The sequence below is a fragment of the Rattus norvegicus genome, chromosome 15 (assembly GCF_021556685.1).
Source record: "Rattus norvegicus strain SHRSP/BbbUtx chromosome 15, alternate assembly SHRSP_T2T, whole genome shotgun sequence".
Lineage (NCBI taxonomy): Eukaryota > Metazoa > Chordata > Mammalia > Rodentia > Muridae > Rattus > Rattus norvegicus.
In genome coordinates, this window is record NC_141548.1 from 16,284,627 (window position 1) to 16,305,410 (window position 20,784).

Here is a 20,784-nt window from a genome sequence, read left to right on the forward strand (position 1 = left end):
ATACATATTTGTACATGTGGGTATATATATATGTGTATATGTGCGCATGTGTGTATGTGCACTCAGGTTTGGGTATCACGTGTACATGTATGTGAAAATCAGAGGGCAACTTTTGATGCTACCCCTCAAGAGCCATCCATCTTAGCTTTTTGAGACAGGGTCTTTGGCTAAATTCAAACTCACAAAATAGGCCATCAGGCCACTGAGTCCTAGAAATCCGCTTGACTCTGTTCCCCGAGTGCAGGGGTTACAAGTGCATGTAACTATGCTTTGCTTTAAAAAACAAAACCCATGGGTTTGGGGCTTAAACCTCAAGCTTTTGAGGCAAGCAATTTCCTTTCCTTTGGCTGTTACCCTTCCCCCTACCCAGGAATAAGATCAGATTGAGCAAACTTAGAACCAGCGCCTACTTCTCTGTCTGAGGCCTTGGGTTCTCCTGAAGCAAAGACAGAAGGACAGGGAAAGACTTGTTCCTGTGAAAGAATGCATCTTATCGGTATGACACAGAAAGACGTGGTTGCATGCATAGACATGATCAACCCCAAGGAACAAACTAGTTCCCCAGCCCTCGCTCCTCAGCCCCTCAACCTTTAGAAATAGGTCAAGTCTGTTCACGGTAGCCCAGACCCTCACTTACCTGGGTTAACAGTGATGAATTTGCTATCCTCGGAAAATCGGTCCCCTCGGGATATAGGCTTTTTAGATGGCATTTCAGGCCTCTTGGGATCACTCCCTGAATAATGTTCCTCTGTGGCTGTTGGGGGCACTTGGGTGGCTGTGTCCACAAGGGTATCCAAGCCTGGGTCAACATGGCCCGGCTGGTCTGTGACAGGGGCAGAGTGGTCCTGCCTGTGCCCAGGTATAGTCTGATGTCCTCCCTCCTGTGCAGTCCTGTGAGGGGAAGAGGGGGTGGGGGCAGGTGCAGTCTGGTCGCTCTCTGCGGCTGTGTGAGTAGCTTCACTCTTTTCCTTCTTCTCGGAGTCCTTTTCCTCCTCCTCCTGCTCCCGCTCACCATCCTCACTCTCGCTCTTCTCCTCCTTCTCCCCCTCCTCTGCACCCTCACCGTCCTTGGTAGGCGCCGAGTCACCATCCGGCCCAGGGGAAGCTAAGGCCTCGGTGGTGGCAAGAACTGGCCTCCCTGCCTGCTTGCTGGCTGCAGAAGCAGTGGGAAGGCGTGTGGGCCACACGGTACTGGGGAAGGAGGATATGCCACCACCACCGAAGCCTAGGCCCGCCAACAGCGTGCTGGTGACCACAGAGGCCACTGTGGCTTGGCTGCCGCTGGAGGAAGGACCCATCCCGGTTGCCATGGAAACAAATGAGAAGGGGATGCCGGAGGATGTCCAGGTAGAAGAGCCGGAGCTGATGGGGGCCATGTCTGCTGAAGAGGCAGGAGAGGCTGTCGGCTGAAAGGGTCACCCAGGGTGTGGAGAGAGGGAGATGAAAAAAAAATGTGGAGTGTATCAATAACCAAGAATTAGCTCGAGGCCCTGTTCTGCAAAACCCCAGATTGTAGTCTCCTATAGGATGGGTTTTCATAAACTATAGTGTGGAAGTTGACTACCAGGTTACCCTGGGTAACCAAGTCTTATTTCAGTGGCTTTAAGATGACTTTGAATTAAAACATAACTATAGTGTATGAAATCCAGATGTTCTTTTATATGGCTCAGGGCTGGGCTAGATGGGAAAACAGAAGTATTATGAGTGGACAAGCAATGAGTCAGTCATAAAGTGTTCAGGTCAATGCGCCATGGGGAGGGGGTGGTGAGAGGCAGGAGTCAGTGCTTCAAGTCGACGTGTGCTGTTCCGCTGGCGACTGCCTTAGCTGTGAGATGTGAAGGACCAGCAGATGGAGTCAACACCGCTATCATTCAGCAAGGCAGTCCACAGAGCCAGAGGGAAGGCAGCCAGCCCAGGGCAGCAGTGGCAGTGGCAGAAGCAGCAGGCACACTCTGGACATGGGATCTAAGAGGTGGGTCCTGTCTCTCTGCAGCTTCCGGTTGAATGCAGCCCAGTCACAGAGCTTTTGGGGTGTCTGCAGTACGAACTCTGCCTGGCAGACTGCAGCACCCTGGGTAACAGTTAGGCAACCACCTAGGAAGGGCAGCCTCTGTGCTGGGGCTCACCATGCTACCCATTCTATGGGTAAGGAAACTGAGGCCTGGAGGGGATAGGGAGCTTGTTCAAAGTGCATGACTGTGAGTGAAGCCTCGGAGGCAGGGCTGCGTATGGGCAAATCTCAGCTCGCCCTCTCCTTATGCTGAATGGGAACTTATTCCTATACAACATCTTCCCACCAAACCAGGAATAACAGCTGAGGATAAGAGCGTAAGTTCAGCCCTTACAAGCAGGCGTAGGGAACCTTAAATTAGACCTCACCACTTAGACAAGTATAAAATGATAATCGGAACAAGCCTCCCTTTGGAACTTCATACAATCTCACATGGGAAACCGTGCAGTTTAGGGAGAGCCGTGAGCACTGACAATCAGCTCTTACTTAAGATTAAGCGCCAAACACAGAGAGGCCTCCAACTGAGTTCTGAGATGACTCCTTGCCTCGCTGTGATGATGGGCCCATTTCTTTAACTCACGGCGCCTCAGTTTCTTCGCCTCCACTCTGAACTCATTGAAGATGCACACAGAATAACTGGTGTCTGAAAGCTGGGGTGTGCTTAATGAATTTCAGGTTACGATTATCCCCAGCACTGGACACTGTGGGTGACAACCTCTGGATTGTACCATGAAGGCCTCTGAATGGACTGACTCCTGTATCACTCCAAGGATCATACGTAATTACAGATCTGAAAGATTTTTATTTTGACAAAATTATATATCAGGAGCAGCTAATATTGTTGCATGGCACAGTAAATTATACAGCAAAATGTATGCTTGTCTGTGAATGGCTGTACGTAGACAGTTCGACAACGCTATGCTGACACCTTGTGGTCAAAGCTTTGACTGCATCCAAACTAGCATTTGCACAGAGCACCCGGTGTTCTCCACTTACCACTCCTGTTTTCACAATCCTGGTCCCTTGGAATATCCGGGTAGTGTTAGCTGAGAAACAAAGAAGTTGTGATGTTAACAACACACAAGGCTCAGATGTGCTCCCGATAAACCCTCCTACGAACACACATATCTAAACTACACGTGATTTTCACGTTACAAGATATTATTCCTTTGTACACTTTGCGACCATTTCAACATAGGACCCTCGTCCGAGTCATGCAGACATATTCAGACGATTGAGGCAACTGTTCCTGTCACACAATTCATTTAAAATGTGTAATCATTACGGTTTTGTTTTACTGAGCTATAACTTCAACAATAGTAAAATGTCCAAGGACTGAATTATTTTTACATCTAATGCCTGAGCTACTCCGCTCACATTAAGACGTGTTTTCAAGAACTGTTGGCTTCCTGGGTTTCATATATTTTTTTTATTTGAATGGGTTTGTTTTTTCTCTATTACTGCCTTGGTCGCCATTTCTCATCCTTTCAGTGATCCTAACATGTATATCTTTAAGTTAGGACAGTTGGCCATTTTCTAAATTTGTATTACATTTATGTATGTATTTATTAGAGGGCTGGGAAAGGGGTGTTTGGGAAGGGAAGGGAGGCAGTGCACATTGTGGGGACCAGAGCACAGCTTGGCAGAGTTGGTTCTCTTGGTAAATCACGTGGGTCCCGAGGTTTGGCTGTGAGCGCCTTCACAAACGGAGCCATCTTGCCAGCCCTACCTATAGTTTACCTTAAGTTAATCCCTTGACTGTTTCTGGCAACAACTCTGTTGCTTTCCTCCCACTGTGTACTGTTGTGTGCTCTCTTCCTGCTTGGATCTGATAGTCTCTATGGATTACACAGTCACATGATTTTGCCTTCGACGCACGCTGCCCTATCTGGTGTCCATGTTCTGCAGCTGCGCTCACCCATGAGGGCGTTCTTAAGCAATGCCACTGTGGTATCCATCGAGTTGTATGAATGGGCAAAGAATATAAAATCTACCGTGTTAGTCAATTTAAGTGTCTGCACCACCTAATCTAGAAATGGCAAGGGACCCACACACATTTCTGGTTGCCCTATAAGTTTAAAACAAAAAACCAACCCAAACCCCAAACCACCCTGACTGTGGCATTAACTTTAGAGAGTTGACCACTCCTCTTCGTGGACACCTGGTGTCCTGTTTATCACACATGTTCTTGACTGACCCCATGGATACCTGAGTTCACAATCCTGGCCTAATGGCACTCCCATTTTGTTTAAGTACAGTGTGCACAGAGAGAAATGTGGAGAAGGTCTACGAGTCGATGCAACTGTTTAAATTAGGGGTCAAACAAGGCAGCTAGGGAAGTGACTCTAACCTGGGACAACATACAGACCCCATGATCCCTGAGCTATTCACACAGATGTGCACACATCCTGCCTCCTTAATAAAAGACAAAGGGCTCCCAGGAGCTCTACCTTCTGTGCTCTTTAAAGGGGCTCGAAGCAGGCCAGTAAACTCGGTAGCCATTCCACGAGTCTGCTGGCTTTTTCTTAGTTTGTCTTAGTCTTGAACTGTCTCTACCTAGGTAGCCACGGTGTTGCTGATGAGATTATTTGGGCCTTTCAGACTACGAGCCCTTTACGGAGGGATCAGGGGACCCAAGCAAACGTTGTTAAAGGGGAACTAGGACAACTGCACTTTGCTCAAGCTTCTCAATGGCCCGTTTCCTCCCAGGACTAGTCATGGCTGCATTCTCTGGGCAGGTGACTTTGTCTCTGAGATCTGATTCCTTTCTACTGCCCGACCCTCTTAGGCGTTCATGATTTCGGGAACCACTGATGTTGGTCACTCCTCAGGAATCACAGCAGTTCCAGGACCTGTCACTTGGGCTTTCATAAAAACAAACACATGTATCACCGTGGCTCTGATTTGCCTAAGACGTGACAAGTGTATATACATCAGTTGTATATAACCAATTCCCCTCTGACATCTTGGTTCTTTATGCCAGAACACTGCACATCAGGCTTCTTCTCAAGGTTGAAGACCTGGGGCAGGGAGTGCCCTGCACTCTACAGTGTCCACTGCCATCTACGAGCCATGGAGCCTTAGAATAAGAACACGAACTCTGTCCAGGAGCTAAGGAAGAGATTTATCTCAAGTTACTTGCACTCTGAACATAATCTCCCCTTTTGTAAAGCCAAACCAAACCAACAACCCATGTTCCCAACAACAAAACAAACAAACAAACAAAGACAAGCCAAACTCCAAAGAAAACCCCTACATATGATGCCCGGGTTGGAGTAAAGCAGCTGAGGTGGAAACAGTCCATAATGGAAGCCACGCTCTATAAGTGTCTCTTGCTACTAGAACTGCTAATAATGTGTCATGGTGGCTAAGTATACTCATTGGTATCTTCGTCTTTACTTCACTTTATTAATTTGTTTACTCACTGTGTGTGCCTGTGTGTACCTGTCACAGCATGTGGGAGCATGCCATGATATGCCCTTTGAGGTCAGAGGTCAATTTTCTCCTTCCACCATGTGGCTCTTGATGCTCAAACTCGGGCGTGCTGAACGGGTGTCTTTACCCGCAGAGCTGCCTCACCGGACTAATGCTTTAGTACATGATACAGATCATAAACACTGCTAGAGTCACCATATTAATTCTCCATGTGTGCTCCCAGGCTCCCAGATCTGATGTATACTTATTTCTAAAAAACGGTTACTATGGGGACAACTTTACTGGAATTCTTGAAGATTCTTTTTTTTTTCCTTTGTGAAAACTTGAGTCTGGATTAGGAGGTCAGTTTTGCACCTTGCTCTCTGTGGTCCCTAAGCAGTAGGAAATGGATGGGCAGTGAAGGACAGTGGGCGGACACTGAGGAAGGTCCCCGTTGGCAGGGGCCTTGCATGGATGTTGTTGGAAAACACTGCCTGTGTGGGGAGGTGTGACCAGAGGATCTGTTTCTTTCTCAGCACAAGGAGACAGATGCAGAATACACAAGGAGTCGCCGCTCTGAGCAGAGACAGTGGAGAACATGTAGGGACACCAGTCCTTTTCAAAAAGCCACAGTGACCAGACTTTTAAAAGGCTCCCTGGTTTGAATTTCTAGCTGATGGGGCCGTTTTCGAATTGCATTATATTATAAACCTTTAATTTTTCAGAGTCTTTGCAGAAGCCAGGCAGTCCAGGGCTATTAATCAAAGGAGGCCGCTCTGCAACTCTCAGGCTCCCAGTCCAGCCAAGGGGAGACCTAATCATGATTTATGGGTCTGAAGTTCCCAGGCCTGGCCACAGCAAGTTCCCTGACTGATCTACCTTTTCATTCTCTTTGCCACACAGACCCTGCCGGGGCTCAAGGCTCTTGCTCAACAGATGACACGATACATTCTAGCTAAATGTGGGCGCAGATTTATTTATTTACGAGAAGGCGCAACTATGGTAAATTTCAGTTAAGATTTTAAAGAGACGGATGAAATCAGTAGCAAAGAATTTTTAAAAGCCACATGTAAATTCCAGTTCCTTGGAAGAGAAAGCTCTGCTGGAGGACTTCCTCCCTGGATTCACCATTTACTACCTTTTCCTAGCAAACCTCACAAAGACTGAAACTTTAGGACCACTGAAATAGTAAAGGCTTATAATAGAAGGCAGTTCTAAAACGGGAGCATTTGGACGTCACAATTCTTGGACTCTGAATGTTCAACTGGTAGAGTCTAGGCTAATACTTCACAACAACGTATAAGGTGTTGCTAGCCCAGAGTCCTGTGATTTTTTCTCGTAGTCATTATTTCATGCATGTCATCTGGTGTTACTGGACCATGGTCCCCGTGGATGGTCAGAGTGGCGAACAGCAGCTTTAAGAAGATAGATTACATTTTTTTTTACACCAGGGCACAGCGAGCGATTAGCAGCTGGCACTCACACCCAGCACCGTCCGTCCATGCAGAGCCCACCTCCAACCTGGCATTCTTCAGTACTGGATATGCTCGCCAGTTACCAGGGCCATCTTGCTAGGATTCGCTTTCCTAGGCCCCGCTGCCAAGACTTGGAGGCGGTTGATTGGAGGGGGCCTTCCGACTGCGAGGAGCGCTCTCAGGCTTCCAGATGCTGCTAGCTCAACCTGACCACATGCTTTCTAGATAGGCTTTGCAATTTTATCCACACTCCTGGAAGCTTCCAGGGGAAAGCCCAGATGTTTAATTAGATCCACAGCTCAAAAAGTTAAGAATCAGCTGAGTGCAATCACATATGCCCAGTGACACTCTGTTACAAAAAAGACATAGGGAACAAAAACGGGGTAACGGTGGCCTGGTGTACACCTTTCGTTTTACAGACAGGAAGCAGAGGCCCTGAAGAAGTAAGGAGCTTGAAGGGTCAGCACCTCTGTGTGGAGCCCAAGGCCCAGACCTTTAGTTTCATGATGGGCTTGGCATCTGTTATGAGATTGGACCACAGTTGACTACTGATGTCTGTAAATAATTCTAGAACCAGGATTAGGTTGTGGTATCTAAGACGGATTACATCGTATCATTACTTTGATAGAGAGTTAACTCAAACCTTGTATATGCTAAGCACATGCCACATGACTGATGGCTGACATAGCTATCTAACATTCTAGTTTTTCTGAGGCCAGAGATGGCTCAGTTGTCAAAAGCACTTGCTGCTCTCTATAGGAGCTGGCTTTGTTTTCTACATAGCAGCTTACAACTGTCTGTAACTGTAGTTCCGGGATAGCTTCCACCCTCCTCTGGCCTTCGTGGGTACTGCATGTATGTGGTGCGTGCACACACATGATGCTACAACATCCATACCCACAGAACAAGTTAACAGAATAAAACTCCAATATTTCATTCATGAAATCTTTGCACTGACTTTGCTTTTAAAAGAAAAAAAATCACCCCATCAAAATGTGACAAAGCCAAGTTTTATTGGCTTTACCCTCAATTTGGCCCTAGATCCCCCTAGATGCCCCCAGTCAGCACAGAACAGACATCTCCAGACTGGAACCCATGAAGACCCTGTACACCCAGACTTGTGCAAATCGCAAGGCCGAATTTTATGTCTTGGGCTCCAGTTCTCAATGGGCCGTGAAGATGAGCCAGGCTAAACACCTAAGAAAGAGGCTATGGCAGGACTCAGGGGGAGATCACACTAACTGACTTATTCTTAAACAGGCACAGCTGGAAAATATCAATAAACAGCCCCTCTTTCTGTCTCCTCTTTTGGCATCTGAAACCTCCAACCCCAGTGACAGATCTTAATGAGCAGAGCTCACTGAATATGGATTACACCCTATACGGACCAAGTTCCTTTACTTCTGGCCAAGTCCCTAAGGGACAGGCAGCTTGAGGCGCATCAGGGGCATGGAGGGGATAAGCGGACTTACCTTGGAAAAGCATCGTCTGGCTGAAGTCACTGCGCATGTCGTTCCGACACACGGCCTGTACGCGGAACAGGTAAAGGCTATCGGGTGAGATGTGGCTGATGGTGGCTTTCTGTGGGGGAAGAAAGAGAGGCACTGAGCTGGCTTTGAAAGCTCACAGATGTAGTTTACCTGAGAACAAACCTGGGCATTCTGGGATTTGCAACTGCAGGCTTTCTCTGGAGAGGACTGCTTAGAACCTGTTTTCAACACTGCAGAAATACTAACATTGGTCCACAGTTTGGAACGTATCTTTAGCCTACCTGTTCCCAAAGCCTGGACTTCTGTCAGAATCACTGTGCTTTAGAAACTGTAATTATTATCTATAAGAGCCTTCACAGTTATTAAATAAAAGATCGTCAGAGCAATGTCCACTTTACAACAGGAAATTCTCTGCCTGTATAGCTTTCTTCCTGTTGTTATCTTAAGGCCTCCTTACAAAGAGTAAAAACCTATGAAGTTATAAGATGTAACTTTGTCATACTATTTTCTAGATGTGTGAGTCTGCAACATTTGCTGAGTCTCCGGCTTCTGTTACTTTCAGATGTGCTGTGTGGGTAGGAAGAGTCACCTAGCGAGGCTGTGTGACTCGGGCCATGCAAACTCTGCTCATAGGAACACTGACCCTAGCAACGGCAGGGGACAGCAAGCTATAGATCTGGCTGGCTATCGGCTAGTAGGAAAAAAGGTCTACTGGCATATAGGCAAACCATTGTTGTTGTGGTGGGTGGTGGTAGTGGTGGTGGCGGGGTGTGTGTGTGTGTGTGTGTGTGTGTGTGTGTGTGTGTGTGTGTGGTCAGTGTACTTTTACCCAATCACTAACAAAGTTAAGAAGTTATGACCATATGGCCTGAAGGCCCAAAATACCCACTGTCTGGCCCTTTCCAGATTACTGCTTATTAACTGTCATTAGACACCATCGCCCACATCCGGGTCACCATTCCTTGTCGGTTTGCCTCAGCAGACTTTAACCCTGAGGAAACAGAACATACCTACAGAACAGGCACTACTGCTTCTGGAGAAACAAGCAGTGAATGCTACTGGTCTCCAGAGGTGCTGACAGATTCTGGGTCTCCTCGCAGACGTGTGTACCCTGGGCCAGTCTGAACTGAACTATCAAGAGGGTATTCCTTGTGTAGCTACCATAATCCTCTATGCTGGTATTAGCGAGTGACCACGGCAACACTGAGAACAGCTTCCTCATGGGAACAGGGAGTTAAGTGTCACTCAGCCACAGGCTGCATGAATTTCTCTTAGGAAAAAACAGTGAATACCACCTACGGGGGCTGTGATGACAGCGTGGGCTGGGAGATGAACGCAGGCAGGAAAATGCCTTGTGTTCACCAAAAGTTAGAGACGAGCACTGCCCAGAGTCGGCACTCCGGACATGTGGCAGAAATAAGAAATGAATTTTGTGTGCCTCAGAAGGAAAAGAAAGCCTCTAGGAACTCTTACAAAATGGGACGTGCTGTCAAAGCATGCCACACCACACATCTAGCTCTCTCACTCCAATTTATTCCTGGTTCCCTAGACCTCTGCCCCCATCTTCTATTCAGAGTAAAATCTTCAGTCCATCGATGTGGGAACCTAGGAGAATTCACTCCATGCCGGTGTCTCTTTATCTCTGCATATTTAATTATTTTCCACTTAGAACAAGAAACGGAGGAAGCGCCTAGATGGTTTCTGCTGATGAATGTAAGCTCGACTTCGGGGACAGATCCCCGACGGACTTCCAGCAAGAAAAGAGAAAGGTTCAGACACACCGGTAATCTTGGGTGCCTTTCAGTACAGCCTTCTCTCATTTCATGGAGGCCTCTGCTCCCTGATGCGACCCAGATAACAATGTCTAGTGGGGGAATTGAAAACATAAATGGAAATGAAGTAAAAGAATCCTCATCTAAAGGAATATGAAAAGTATTATTCTATAACTGACTGAATGGGCCCCGAGGACTTTCTTTTGGGAAATAAAAAAAAAAGTGGTAAGTCATTAAGAGGCGCACTCAGAGCTGAAGCATTTTCCATGTGCATATACAATTACAGGCTTCATTATTCTGGGGCCTCCTTTGATTAACAAGAAAGCAGCCAGGCTTTCAAACCCAAATGTGTCACTTGCAGTCTCTGTGTAACGTCTTCAAGCATAGTGCTTGTGGGAGGTTTGTGATGATAAGGGAAGAAGAGATCCTCCACACGGGAATACTCAAAAGGCTGCACTGGGGGTCTGATGAGAGACACTTAGGTAAATCCTAAGCAGAGATGTTAACCCGACACAGAGTCTGTGTAGTCGAACTGAGGGCAGCTATGTCACGGCATCTACAACAGCCCGGGAGTCTAGGAGGCAATGTATACGGACACGTGAGACAAAAAGGGGTGATGGGGACTGTGGACAGCAGCAGGCATGGTTGTGGCGGGAAAGATGTGGGGGCGGCAGGAGAGGTGGGGTAAGTGTAAGAGGTAACACTTGCACAGTGTTCTCATAACATGTAATACTGTAGCAACCTGATCAGAAGAAAGGGGCTTGTTTGTAATGAGCGAGAAGCAAGATCTCCCTCTCCTTCTCTCTCTCTCTCTCTCTCTCTCTCTCTCTCTCTCTCTCTCTCTTCCTCCTTCTCTCTCCTTCTCTCTCTCTTTGTGTGTGTGTGTGTGTGTGTGAGAGAGAGAGAGAGAGAGAGAGAGAGAGAGAGAGAGAAAGGAAGAAGAGAGAGAGAGGGAGGGAGAGGGAGAGAGGGAGGGAGGGAGAGAGAGGGAGAGAGTGATAGGGAGGGAGAGAGGGAGGGAGGGAGGGAGGGAGGGAGAGAGAGAGAGAGAGAGAGAGAGAGAGAGAGAGAGAGAGAGAGAGAGAGAGAAGTGTGTGAGCATGAGTGTCCGCATGCCACATCACAAGTAAGAGGACAACTATCAGGTGCAGCCCTTGCTTTCTCTCTTGCTTGAGACACAATCTTGTCCAGGCTAGCTGGCCTGCCAGCTTTCAGGAATCTCTTCCTCATAGCCTCCCCCCCCCCCAGGAGGAAATATGCTTCCCAGGTACTGCCAGAGGAATACGCTCCCAGACTCAGGCCAAGGGGGCCTTACCAAGTCCTTGTCACTGTCTTTTGTAAACGTCTTCTCCTTCTCATCCTCATTCTTGGTCCAGCTATAGGAGATCATGTAATTCATGATGGGCGGGTGGTAGATGGTTTCCGGCTGGCTCCAGGACACCTGCAGGGCTGTCTGGTTCAGAGGCTGCACCTTCATGTGGATGGGCGGAGAGCTGCAAACTGAAGACACAGGTAAGGTTAAAGGGCGTCAACACCACTTGCCACACACGTGTGTGCCCTTTGACCTCAGGAAGTGGTTCTGTGGTAGGCACCCACCCCTGGCCATTCGAGGCCTAGGAGCGCTGTGCCACACCAGCTCTCCTTCCTCTCTTCGTCTATTTATCCACCCACTTCCTGTGTGCGTGTGCACATTAGCATGCATCCACAGGTGTTAAAGTGTGGAGGAGGCTGGTAATGGTGGATGTCATTTCTCAGGACTTAGCCACTGGCCTGGAACTTCCCAAGGGGAGGTTGCCTACTCCGTGCTGAGGTCATGCTCAGGGGTTTCCTTTTACACCTGGCATTTCTTCTATTTTTAAGTAAGGGTTCTGGAGATCAAACCCAGGTCCTCGTGATTGCAAGGCAAGCACTTTGCTAACTGAGCCGTCTTCCCAGTGCTAACTTGGCCATCTTCCCAGATCTCTTTTTATTCTCTGAGACATAATCTTGCTACATAGCCCAGGCTAGCCCTAAAGTTATGGTACTACCGCCTTAATGCTCTAAATCTTGAGATTGCAGTCCTGTGTCAGCAAGCTTAGCTGTGCTCTGCCCCCTACATTTTAGTCAGGTAGATACTCTGTTACTTCAGCTCTAAACACTCAGGCCTGCAACTTTTCAGAATTAGAACATTCTCTCATCTAGCCTCATCACCCATGATCCTACTTAAGAAAACACCTGCTGACTCTATAGGATTCTCCTACAACATCCATTTCAAATTTGTCCCTTTTTTTTTAAAGATGACCTATAGCTGCTACCCTTCTCACATGACTCTGTACTGATAAAGCTTCCTCCTTCGATTTTTCTTCATGACTGACCCTTTGAAGAAGCCACAACATTTGACTGGAGGTCTGTGGGTATAGAAAGGATGGCTTCCTCCCGGGTGGCCACCCTGACTGGGGAGTAAGGGACGGTCAGGTTAATCTGTCTTTCCATCCCTGTAATTCAGAAGCTTTAGGAGACACAATAGAGCCACATCTGTCCAGGGCCAACTCACCACAGTATTGAGGACTCCAGATTAGCCTGCAGTGTGGCAAATGTTTGTCCGTGTGGTCAAGCGTGCCCTCCCCCCAACCCCCACATCTTCTCTGTGACAGCCAAACCTGTCTCTAGACACAAGCAAATGTCTCTGCAGGGCCCGTTTTCCTCAGTCTCCAAAGAGAAATGCAGAGTTTGGAAGGAACCACCCGTGCGAGGCTGATACTGAACACAAGGACGGAACAGATGTTGGGAAAGAGAAACTCACATCCTGTAGAAGCACTTGGAAGAAGGATCTGACCCTGCTGGGGCTGACTCCCTTGAGGAAGGTTCTTTCCTTTTTTTTTTTTTTTTGAGCTGGGGACCGAACCCAGGACCTTGCGCTTGCTAGGCAAGCGCTCTACCACTGAGCTACATCCCCAACCCGAGGAAGGTTCTTTCAATTGAGAGCTGAGCCAAGTCTACTTGGGTAGAGGTTGGGGAAGAAGTGGAGGCAGAGGAAGGGACACCGGAGTAATATTCCAGAGTCTGTACAGGACCATGATGGGACCAAAATAGGGAGATGGGGAAGCCTGGAGGCTGGGTTAAAAGTTCTGTCCTTTATATCTGAAGCTTCTGGGAACCACTAGAAAAGTTAGTCCAGAGTGCCAAGATGAGGTTGTTCTGACAAAGACTCCCAAGGTGGGTGCTGCACACTAAGCCAGGGACTGGACTGGGACGATGGCAACCTCTAGAACAAACAGAGTGGGAAACTGAGATATCAGGTAGTGGGAGGCACTTATGAGCGGGGAGTGAAAGAACAGCTGCCGCCATGAGGCACAGGAGCTAAGTGACAGGCGAGCTCACGGGTGCAGCCGGTCGGGAACAGCACGGAACCTTCCGGAAGCCCGAAAGGGTCACACGCCTCTTTTCCGGACCCAAACTCCCAAACCTAAGGCAGTCTCTGGAGCCTCTGGGCACACTTCTGCAGAGAGCCTCTGAGGTTGCAGCCATGGAGGAGGCACAGCGGCCGTGCCTGGCACGAGGCTCCTTTGCGTCTGTAGGAGAGATGTGCTTCACGTGAATGACGGGGGATTTGGTGAGGCATGCACCTTGCCCTTCAGAGCACCCCTGATCAAGCTGCCCCGCGTTTGCCTTCAGAGCAGGGGCTTCAAACAAAGACTGTGAAGACTGTTGGAATGCCCAAACGTGACATGACAGAAGAGAGACACTAGGGGGCGACAAGGTACCGTTTTTAAATAGTCTAATTTGCTAGGTTTCTGTTTCTCCAGACAGCACAAAGGGACAGAGAAAAAAGTCAGCAAAGATCCACAGCTCCGTCCTTTTTAACACTGGTGGTGGTGGTGGTGGAGGAGCAGTTTTATATATCAGCAGTATTCTTTACTCTGCGACGATGACCTAACGTCCACCTCTCTCACTTCCTACCATGTCCTTATTTTCCTTGTATTTTCCTCCCCTGCCGCCATCAGTGGTGGCTCTGAGGGACACATCTCCCCAGCAGTTACATCACAACCACATAAATAATCTTAGCACCCACATGCAGATGCACCATCCTTATTTATTTATTTATTTATTTATTTATTTATTTATTTATTTATTTTTGAAATGAAAATGGCTGGGCTTTTCTATGCAGAGAAAGATGATTCATTCAGAAGGCAAGAAGGGAGTTAAAGAGATTGACCCTAAATGTTGCCGTGACCGTAGACAACAGTCGCAAACATTCTAGGATCCCACGTCTGATGTACAATCTACCTCTTCCTATATGTGTGAAGTAGGATTACATATAATTTGATGTGGAAAAAAATAAAATGAAAGTGGGCGGGACATGGCAGCCAGAGGAAAGAGGTTCTTAAATCTGAGCAACACAGTGAGACCCTGCCTCAAACACAAATAAACCAAAACCCCAAACAAGCCAACAAGAACAATAGAGGCATAAGGTCTGTAGGTAAGTTAATGATGGAGTCGGGAGGCCATGTCTATAATAGTGTTAGATGCCATTGCTTTGAGTGGCAATTGCTGAGTTAAGGTCTCAGGGGACAGGACCACTTGCTGGGGGAGAGGACTGCAACTAAGTGGTCACCCAAGACACATGCTTGCCTCAGATGCCCAGACCAGGCTACAGGTAGCACGAGGTGGAGCGAGCAGCCCTCCTCACGTGAGCCCCAAGTTGGGAAGTCCAATATGAGAGAAATCTCTTCTTGTTCTGCTTCTAAGCTTTTTCTCATCTTCCTGGACAGTGGGTTTCTGAACAATGGGGATAACGTGAGAAAGGGCTGTGTGGAACACTGTGTCAGGAGAGTTTGGCATTCGTATCAATAAAAAAGTGCACACAGGAAATATTTTGGGCTTTGAAAGTCATGCAGTCTCTTTTGCTTTCAAAGCACAAAGCTGCAGAGGTGGTGAGACTTGTGACCGAGGGTGGCTGTGACCAGAACTTACACCGATGGTAAATCTCAGAGGTCCCTGTGGGCCTCGAACTCTGACCGTTTTTGTATTACTTAAAGATAGGAACATCTCAGTTCATGTTGTACAGAATTTGGTGGTGGGTGAGGTTTTGAAGATGAAAAGGAACAAGTGTGTTTGTATTCTCGGCACAGAATCCAACCCCTGAGCACAGCTTACAGGCAGCTTCTCCACAGAGCGGAGACCCTTCATGGCGCTCACCCCAAATCACACTGCTGCTTCACTGACTATCTGGAGCAATCAGCCTCCCTGACTGGAGTAAGATGTGGCTGGTACCTCTTTGGTTGTGTCCTGTACGCTGCCTGAGTCTACAGGAGTGGCTGACATGCATGTGCTTTTGAACAGGAAGCAAGTTGATGGTGCTGGTTTAAGATCCTTGGCCATTCCCTGGTCCACAGGCCTGTAGTATGGACTCCTTCCATTTCCAACCTTCCAGGCTTCCACCTTGGTCCTCAGTCACCAGCATCTGCCAGCTCTCCTCCAGCGAGTGATCTGCCTCCAATATCACATAGGCCCTCTGCCCCTTCCATTTCACCTCCTCACCTCCCTGTCGCTTTGACCTCCAGGGAGGGACCACACCACTGATCACCTGCACCTTGTGTATCATCACCATAGATATCATTCTTAGAAACGATTTTCCCCCTTCACTCCGTTGAGAAAGACCCCATCTGTACAGTCAGGGCTACCCAGCTCACTCCTGCCGTCACCACATTCAGGGACTTCTGTCTACATTCTCTATGTTGCCCCTCAGAGCAAGGGGATGTGTGTGACTCAGGAAACACATCCGGTCTCCAGAAGCAGCAAGTGCTACTCCAGGCTGGAGAACGAGCGAGAGGCCCGCTTGTGCCTGTGCCAAAGGTTCTGCTTGTGTGTGCAGTTGGAAACCATGGCATCGATCAAGGCCTTCCTTTCAAGCCCAGCAAGAAAAGAAATCAGGAAGGGTGCACAGTTTGACGGGAGGGTTTTTAGAAAGCTGATGTATCCAAGTGTGGGACTTGGGATCTTGGTGGCCTCTTACCTTCTCATCTGTATGATGGGCTGCTGTATGAAATGGCTTCCTCATAGGGTTGGGGGTGAACCTAATAGGCACAGTGTAAATAAAGTACGGGCTGTGGGCCTCAGGCCCCCGGGACATTCAGGCCCAATAGCTTTTGCTTGTAAGTCTGGATGTTTAAATCGGATCGGCTAGAACAGCAGGGCAAGGATCTCCTTTAACTATGGGTAGTTCATCTTTAGCACAGTTCCCACCACACCCTGTTGCCCTTACATAGTCTCCTCATGCAGAGCCTGACCCTCCAGTCCGGGAGTGCAGGGGCAGCCGCCTATTTTCCACATCCTTCCTTCCCTAGTGGCGGCCACTGCAAACCCTGTCATCTGGGACATTTTGACACATCCTTTTGTATAAAATCAAAGCCTTTTAACTGTGCAGGAGGCGACACACCCTGCTCGCTAAACAAACGGCCCTGGGGGATGGCTTTGACATCAGCCCCTCCCTTCCAGGGGCCTGATTCCATGCTCGCTGGGGCCTGATTGCTCCTCACAGACATGTAGCATGACATGCTTTTCCTCTGAACCACCTTTAATTATGAGCCCTGCTTTCATTAAATAACGAAGAGGCTCCTAACTGGGCACCCGAGGTCCTCTGATTTCACATCAACGTCAAGGATATTTTCTCAGAGGTTCCAAAAGCCAATCTAAGTCTCCCCTGGCCCTTCTCATTTGGGGATTTAGATGAGGTACTGGGACCTGCTCCGATAGTGCGACCCCCAAGTGTCTTAAGCTGTCAGAGTAAATGGCTACTCCAGGGATCTCCACTCAGGTCTTCCACTTGAGGCAGCGGGCCAACTGTGGATCAATGTGAAACACGGACTGCTCACACATAGCACTTTGGCACACACAGGCTTAATTAACTATTGCACATCCTGCCCATAGTGATAGAAGCCAGGCCAGGGTGGAGAGGGGCTGACGCATGCACACAGAGGGTGGCACATCACCCCAGCTCAGCTCAGGACCCCTTTAATGCAGGGAACTTTCCAGAAACCTGACATGAGGAGAAAGGTCTCTTACTGTTTCAGAGTCTCCACAGCAGATCAGACAGGAAAAACAAACAAACAAACAAACAAACAAACACACCCCCAAAAATCCAAAACCCTAGAAATATTGGTGCCTCAGAATGTCACCTCCCTTTCTCCCATGTCCAAGAGCTCATGAAGGGCACACCACTCTGAAGAAGGTACCGGAACTGGAGGGCAACTTAGAGTGACCCTCGCATGACTTGCATTCTTATCTTCCAAAAACCATGGTCTGAGGGTTGCCAAGAACATACTGCCTGAAGGCAGGCTCTGCCCTCGTCTCTGATGGTCACACATGAAGGACATCGCCATTCAGACTGAGGACTCCACAGTCCTGGAGACCAGGTCGCTAAGCAGATCGTGAGACATGGAGTGGGAGATAAGTCAGCCTGATTTGAACCTGGGAGAGAGGCAGAAAGCAGCTGTTTGTTCTCCCACGTTCCCTGTCTCTAATCCCATCTCCATGATGATGCAAAGACATCGGGAGGCTACTCGAACTCCTCAGACTGGGAACGCTGTCCTTTGTGGGTAACATTCGTCAACACCGTGGCCTTTTAACTGTGGCTTCTTCTGGGGCTAGTGACATTTGCACAAAAGGTCCCTTCTCTTTCACGCTTCCCTCATGTCTTGCCTTATCTTGCCCAAATAGACTATCTCTTTCATAAGTTGCCTTGGTCATGGTGTTTTCCCACAGCAACAGCAGAGCTGATGTGTGTGTGTGTGTGTGTGTGTGTGTGTGTGTGTGTGTGTGTGTGTGTGTACAGTATGACATAATTTAAAAAATATTGTCATATTATCTACAAATAGCTGCCTTTCTTTGTAATCATTTATGTTTTATTGAATCACATCTAAAATTATAGATAAATCTGAGGACTATGGATGGATACTTCCCAAATTGATAAACTGAGGGTTAGAGTTAGGATTAATGTCAGCCTGGGAGTTACACACTCCCGGCACTAAGGAACATAATGATATGCTTTTAAGGACAATATTATAGAAGCATTGACAAAAGTTTGAAAAAGAACTGGGAATCTGGATTTGTAGGGCGGGTTGGCTGGGAGAGCTGCTGAGCAGAGAGGCTGAACTGAGTCGGCAATGATAAGCAGGTGTTTAAGTGGGGAATGGGGAGGGTGACAGTTAGGCCGGGTCAGGCTATCATGGCCCTGCCATGGGGATGTGCACAGGCAGCACAGGAAAGCCTGTTGTCAGAGTAGAACCCAAATCTGCTAAGGACGGTGGTCAAGATTCTTCTCACGTAGACCTGACTCCAGAAGTCAGATTTGGCTAAGTAGCTACCCCCTGGAGGTACCTATGGGGAACTCTGGTTCCAGTCACCCTAAGTTCTGTTGAGCACAGGCTGACCACATCAAGCCTCCCTTCTATACTGCCTTGCGACTGTCCCACTAACTTCAGGGGTATATGCTCCACCTCTGGCAGTAGCTCTGAACTGCAGCCCTGATTCTTGGCAAACAAGGGTTAGAGTTAGCTGCAAGTAGCACAGAGGCCCAGCTCTAAAGGGGTACAGGGAGCACTGCTGTACTGTGCTTCATGCTCAGCAAACAAGCTGCCCAAGGAGGCAGGACACACATTCCGTGTGTCAGAGCTCCAAGTGTGCATTCCGGACTTTCCCAGCCCTCCCCGGACCACCCTGGACTCTGTTTTATTCATGACACCCTTCATCTTCTGAGAGCTAATGGCTGTGGGAAGTGCGTCCACATCCTGTACAGGAAGGAGCATTGTTTGGCTTGACACTAAGGGAGGTGGCAGAGTTCAGAAGGCCACAGTTAACGAGAACTGCTAAGCCTTGGGGTCCAGAGTGGAAGACTGGACGTCTTCCTCATTCTCTGGGATGCTGTCTTCCCTCACCTTGAAAAACGGTGACACCAAGTCATAAGAACAAAGTGGACTGGCACCACCTTACCTGGGCCTTCCTTCCATGTGTTTGGTGATCCATCTCTCGGACCTAAGTCTACACATAGACTCATAATAGGAGATCTGTGTCAGAGACCCAGTGCCCCTGCATTGTGATGTGGTTTCCTGAAGTGCAAAGTCACATTTTTGACTGCTAGGGTGATTTTACAGCTATGAAAAGAGAAAAACAGCTGTGTCACACAAAATAGAGGTCCAAAGACATCTTTGGCAACCAAAGGAGGAGCTCTGTGTAGCAGTCTAAAACTCTATAAGCTATCCTTTTAAACTATCTCAACGGACATGATAAAAAAGTTCCACGTGTCCCGCACAGACAGGATAGCTAGGCTTTCACTGAAATAAATTAGGGTTAGGAAGTGCAGACAAGATTAGGAATGGGTAGTGGGCTCTAGGAAACCCTGTGCCTATACCTATTAAATACCAGCCCTCTCCATGCAGGAGAAGGAGCCAGCTGTGACACTAGGCTACTTCTAACAACTGGGCCCATATGCTTCAAGGAGCACAGGCTGTGAGGCTGGTAACAGCTTTACGTGGTCAGCCCATTCCTCTTTGAGAAGGCTCCTCCTCTCTTCAGAGAAGCCTTTCCTGGTGCCAGCCAAGAAACATTGCTCTGGGCACTTGATATCAGCTGACAGCTCTCAGCTAGGCAGTGGGTCTCCTCCAGGCAAGGAGAGATCTGACATTCGAGAGTCAAGATTTGAATCTCAATCCAAGACAATGCATTGGAATTAAAATACTCACACACTTGCACGCACACATGCACACGGGCAGGCACGCACAGGAGGTCTCAAGATCAGTGCCAAAACCAGGCGGCCCCTGGGTGTGCTGAGGTAAAAAAACAAACAAACAAACAAAAAACCAAGAATGAATGTAGAGTCAGCCTCCCAAGGTTCCCCAAGCTGGATTCATGACTCTTCCTATTTCTACGGGGCAAGGGACATGGTTGTTTCTTAGGTCATGAGAAAGTGAGGGTCATGCCCAAGTCCTTGTGCAATAGTTAAAGAATGGCATCCACAAGGAGGCCTGAGGAATAATCGTTGGGAAGAATTGGGGAAATCCACTGGCTCTGGGGTACATTCCTCTGCAGAGAGATGCCTGCAATCTTAGCACCCCGTGTTTCAGGAGCAGTGACTGACTGCAGTTTAGCAGGAAAGAGGAAGTACCTCGCGCTGGGAGGAAGGACACCGTGAGTCTTTATTAATTTCCACATGGTTGTTCACAAGCACCACCATGCCCACATGAATAAGCCCAATGTCAGAACAGATTTATCTGGCGAGCAAAAGAAAGTAGAAGCTGTGGGAGGGATGCAAAGTTGGCCTTGAAGCTCAAACGCCGACTACCCACCTGGAGACAGAGAGGATTAAGTAATTAGGTAATATTTATAACGTGAAAACGATTGACAGCCCCTGGCACCTACTACCAGAATTGGCTCACTAGCTCCCAAGACCCGGCAGCAGTGGTACCCGGGACACTTGACTCCAGCCAGCACCTGCCAGTCTATAAGCGCTTTCTATGCTGTTAGGTTGATCTAGACAGTGAAGCAAGCCCTCTCGGCATGGCTGTTTTGAAATGAACACTTAGGTTTGGGAGAACTTTGGCTACAGTAGAAGAAGCCCTCTGGCTGTAGGCACTGTGAGAGATGTA

The 20,784-nt window shown here is 48.2% G+C and overlaps 1 protein-coding gene across 3 annotated transcripts in view; it reads right to left on the minus strand.

The window, feature by feature from the left end:
- The window catches only part of Ptprg (protein tyrosine phosphatase, receptor type, G), a 683,481-nt gene that overhangs the window by 94,026 nt on the left and 568,671 nt on the right, over nucleotides 1–20,784 (minus strand). For all 3 annotated transcript variants that reach the window (XM_087584907.1, XM_087584908.1, NM_134356.2), the window contains 4 exon segments: nucleotides 11,478–11,662; nucleotides 8,373–8,481; nucleotides 3,008–3,057; nucleotides 638–1,406 (listed from right to left, as the gene is read on the minus strand). In XM_087584907.1, the coding sequence (XP_087441033.1) occupies nucleotides 638–1,406; nucleotides 3,008–3,057; nucleotides 8,373–8,481; nucleotides 11,478–11,662 (1,113 nt within the window).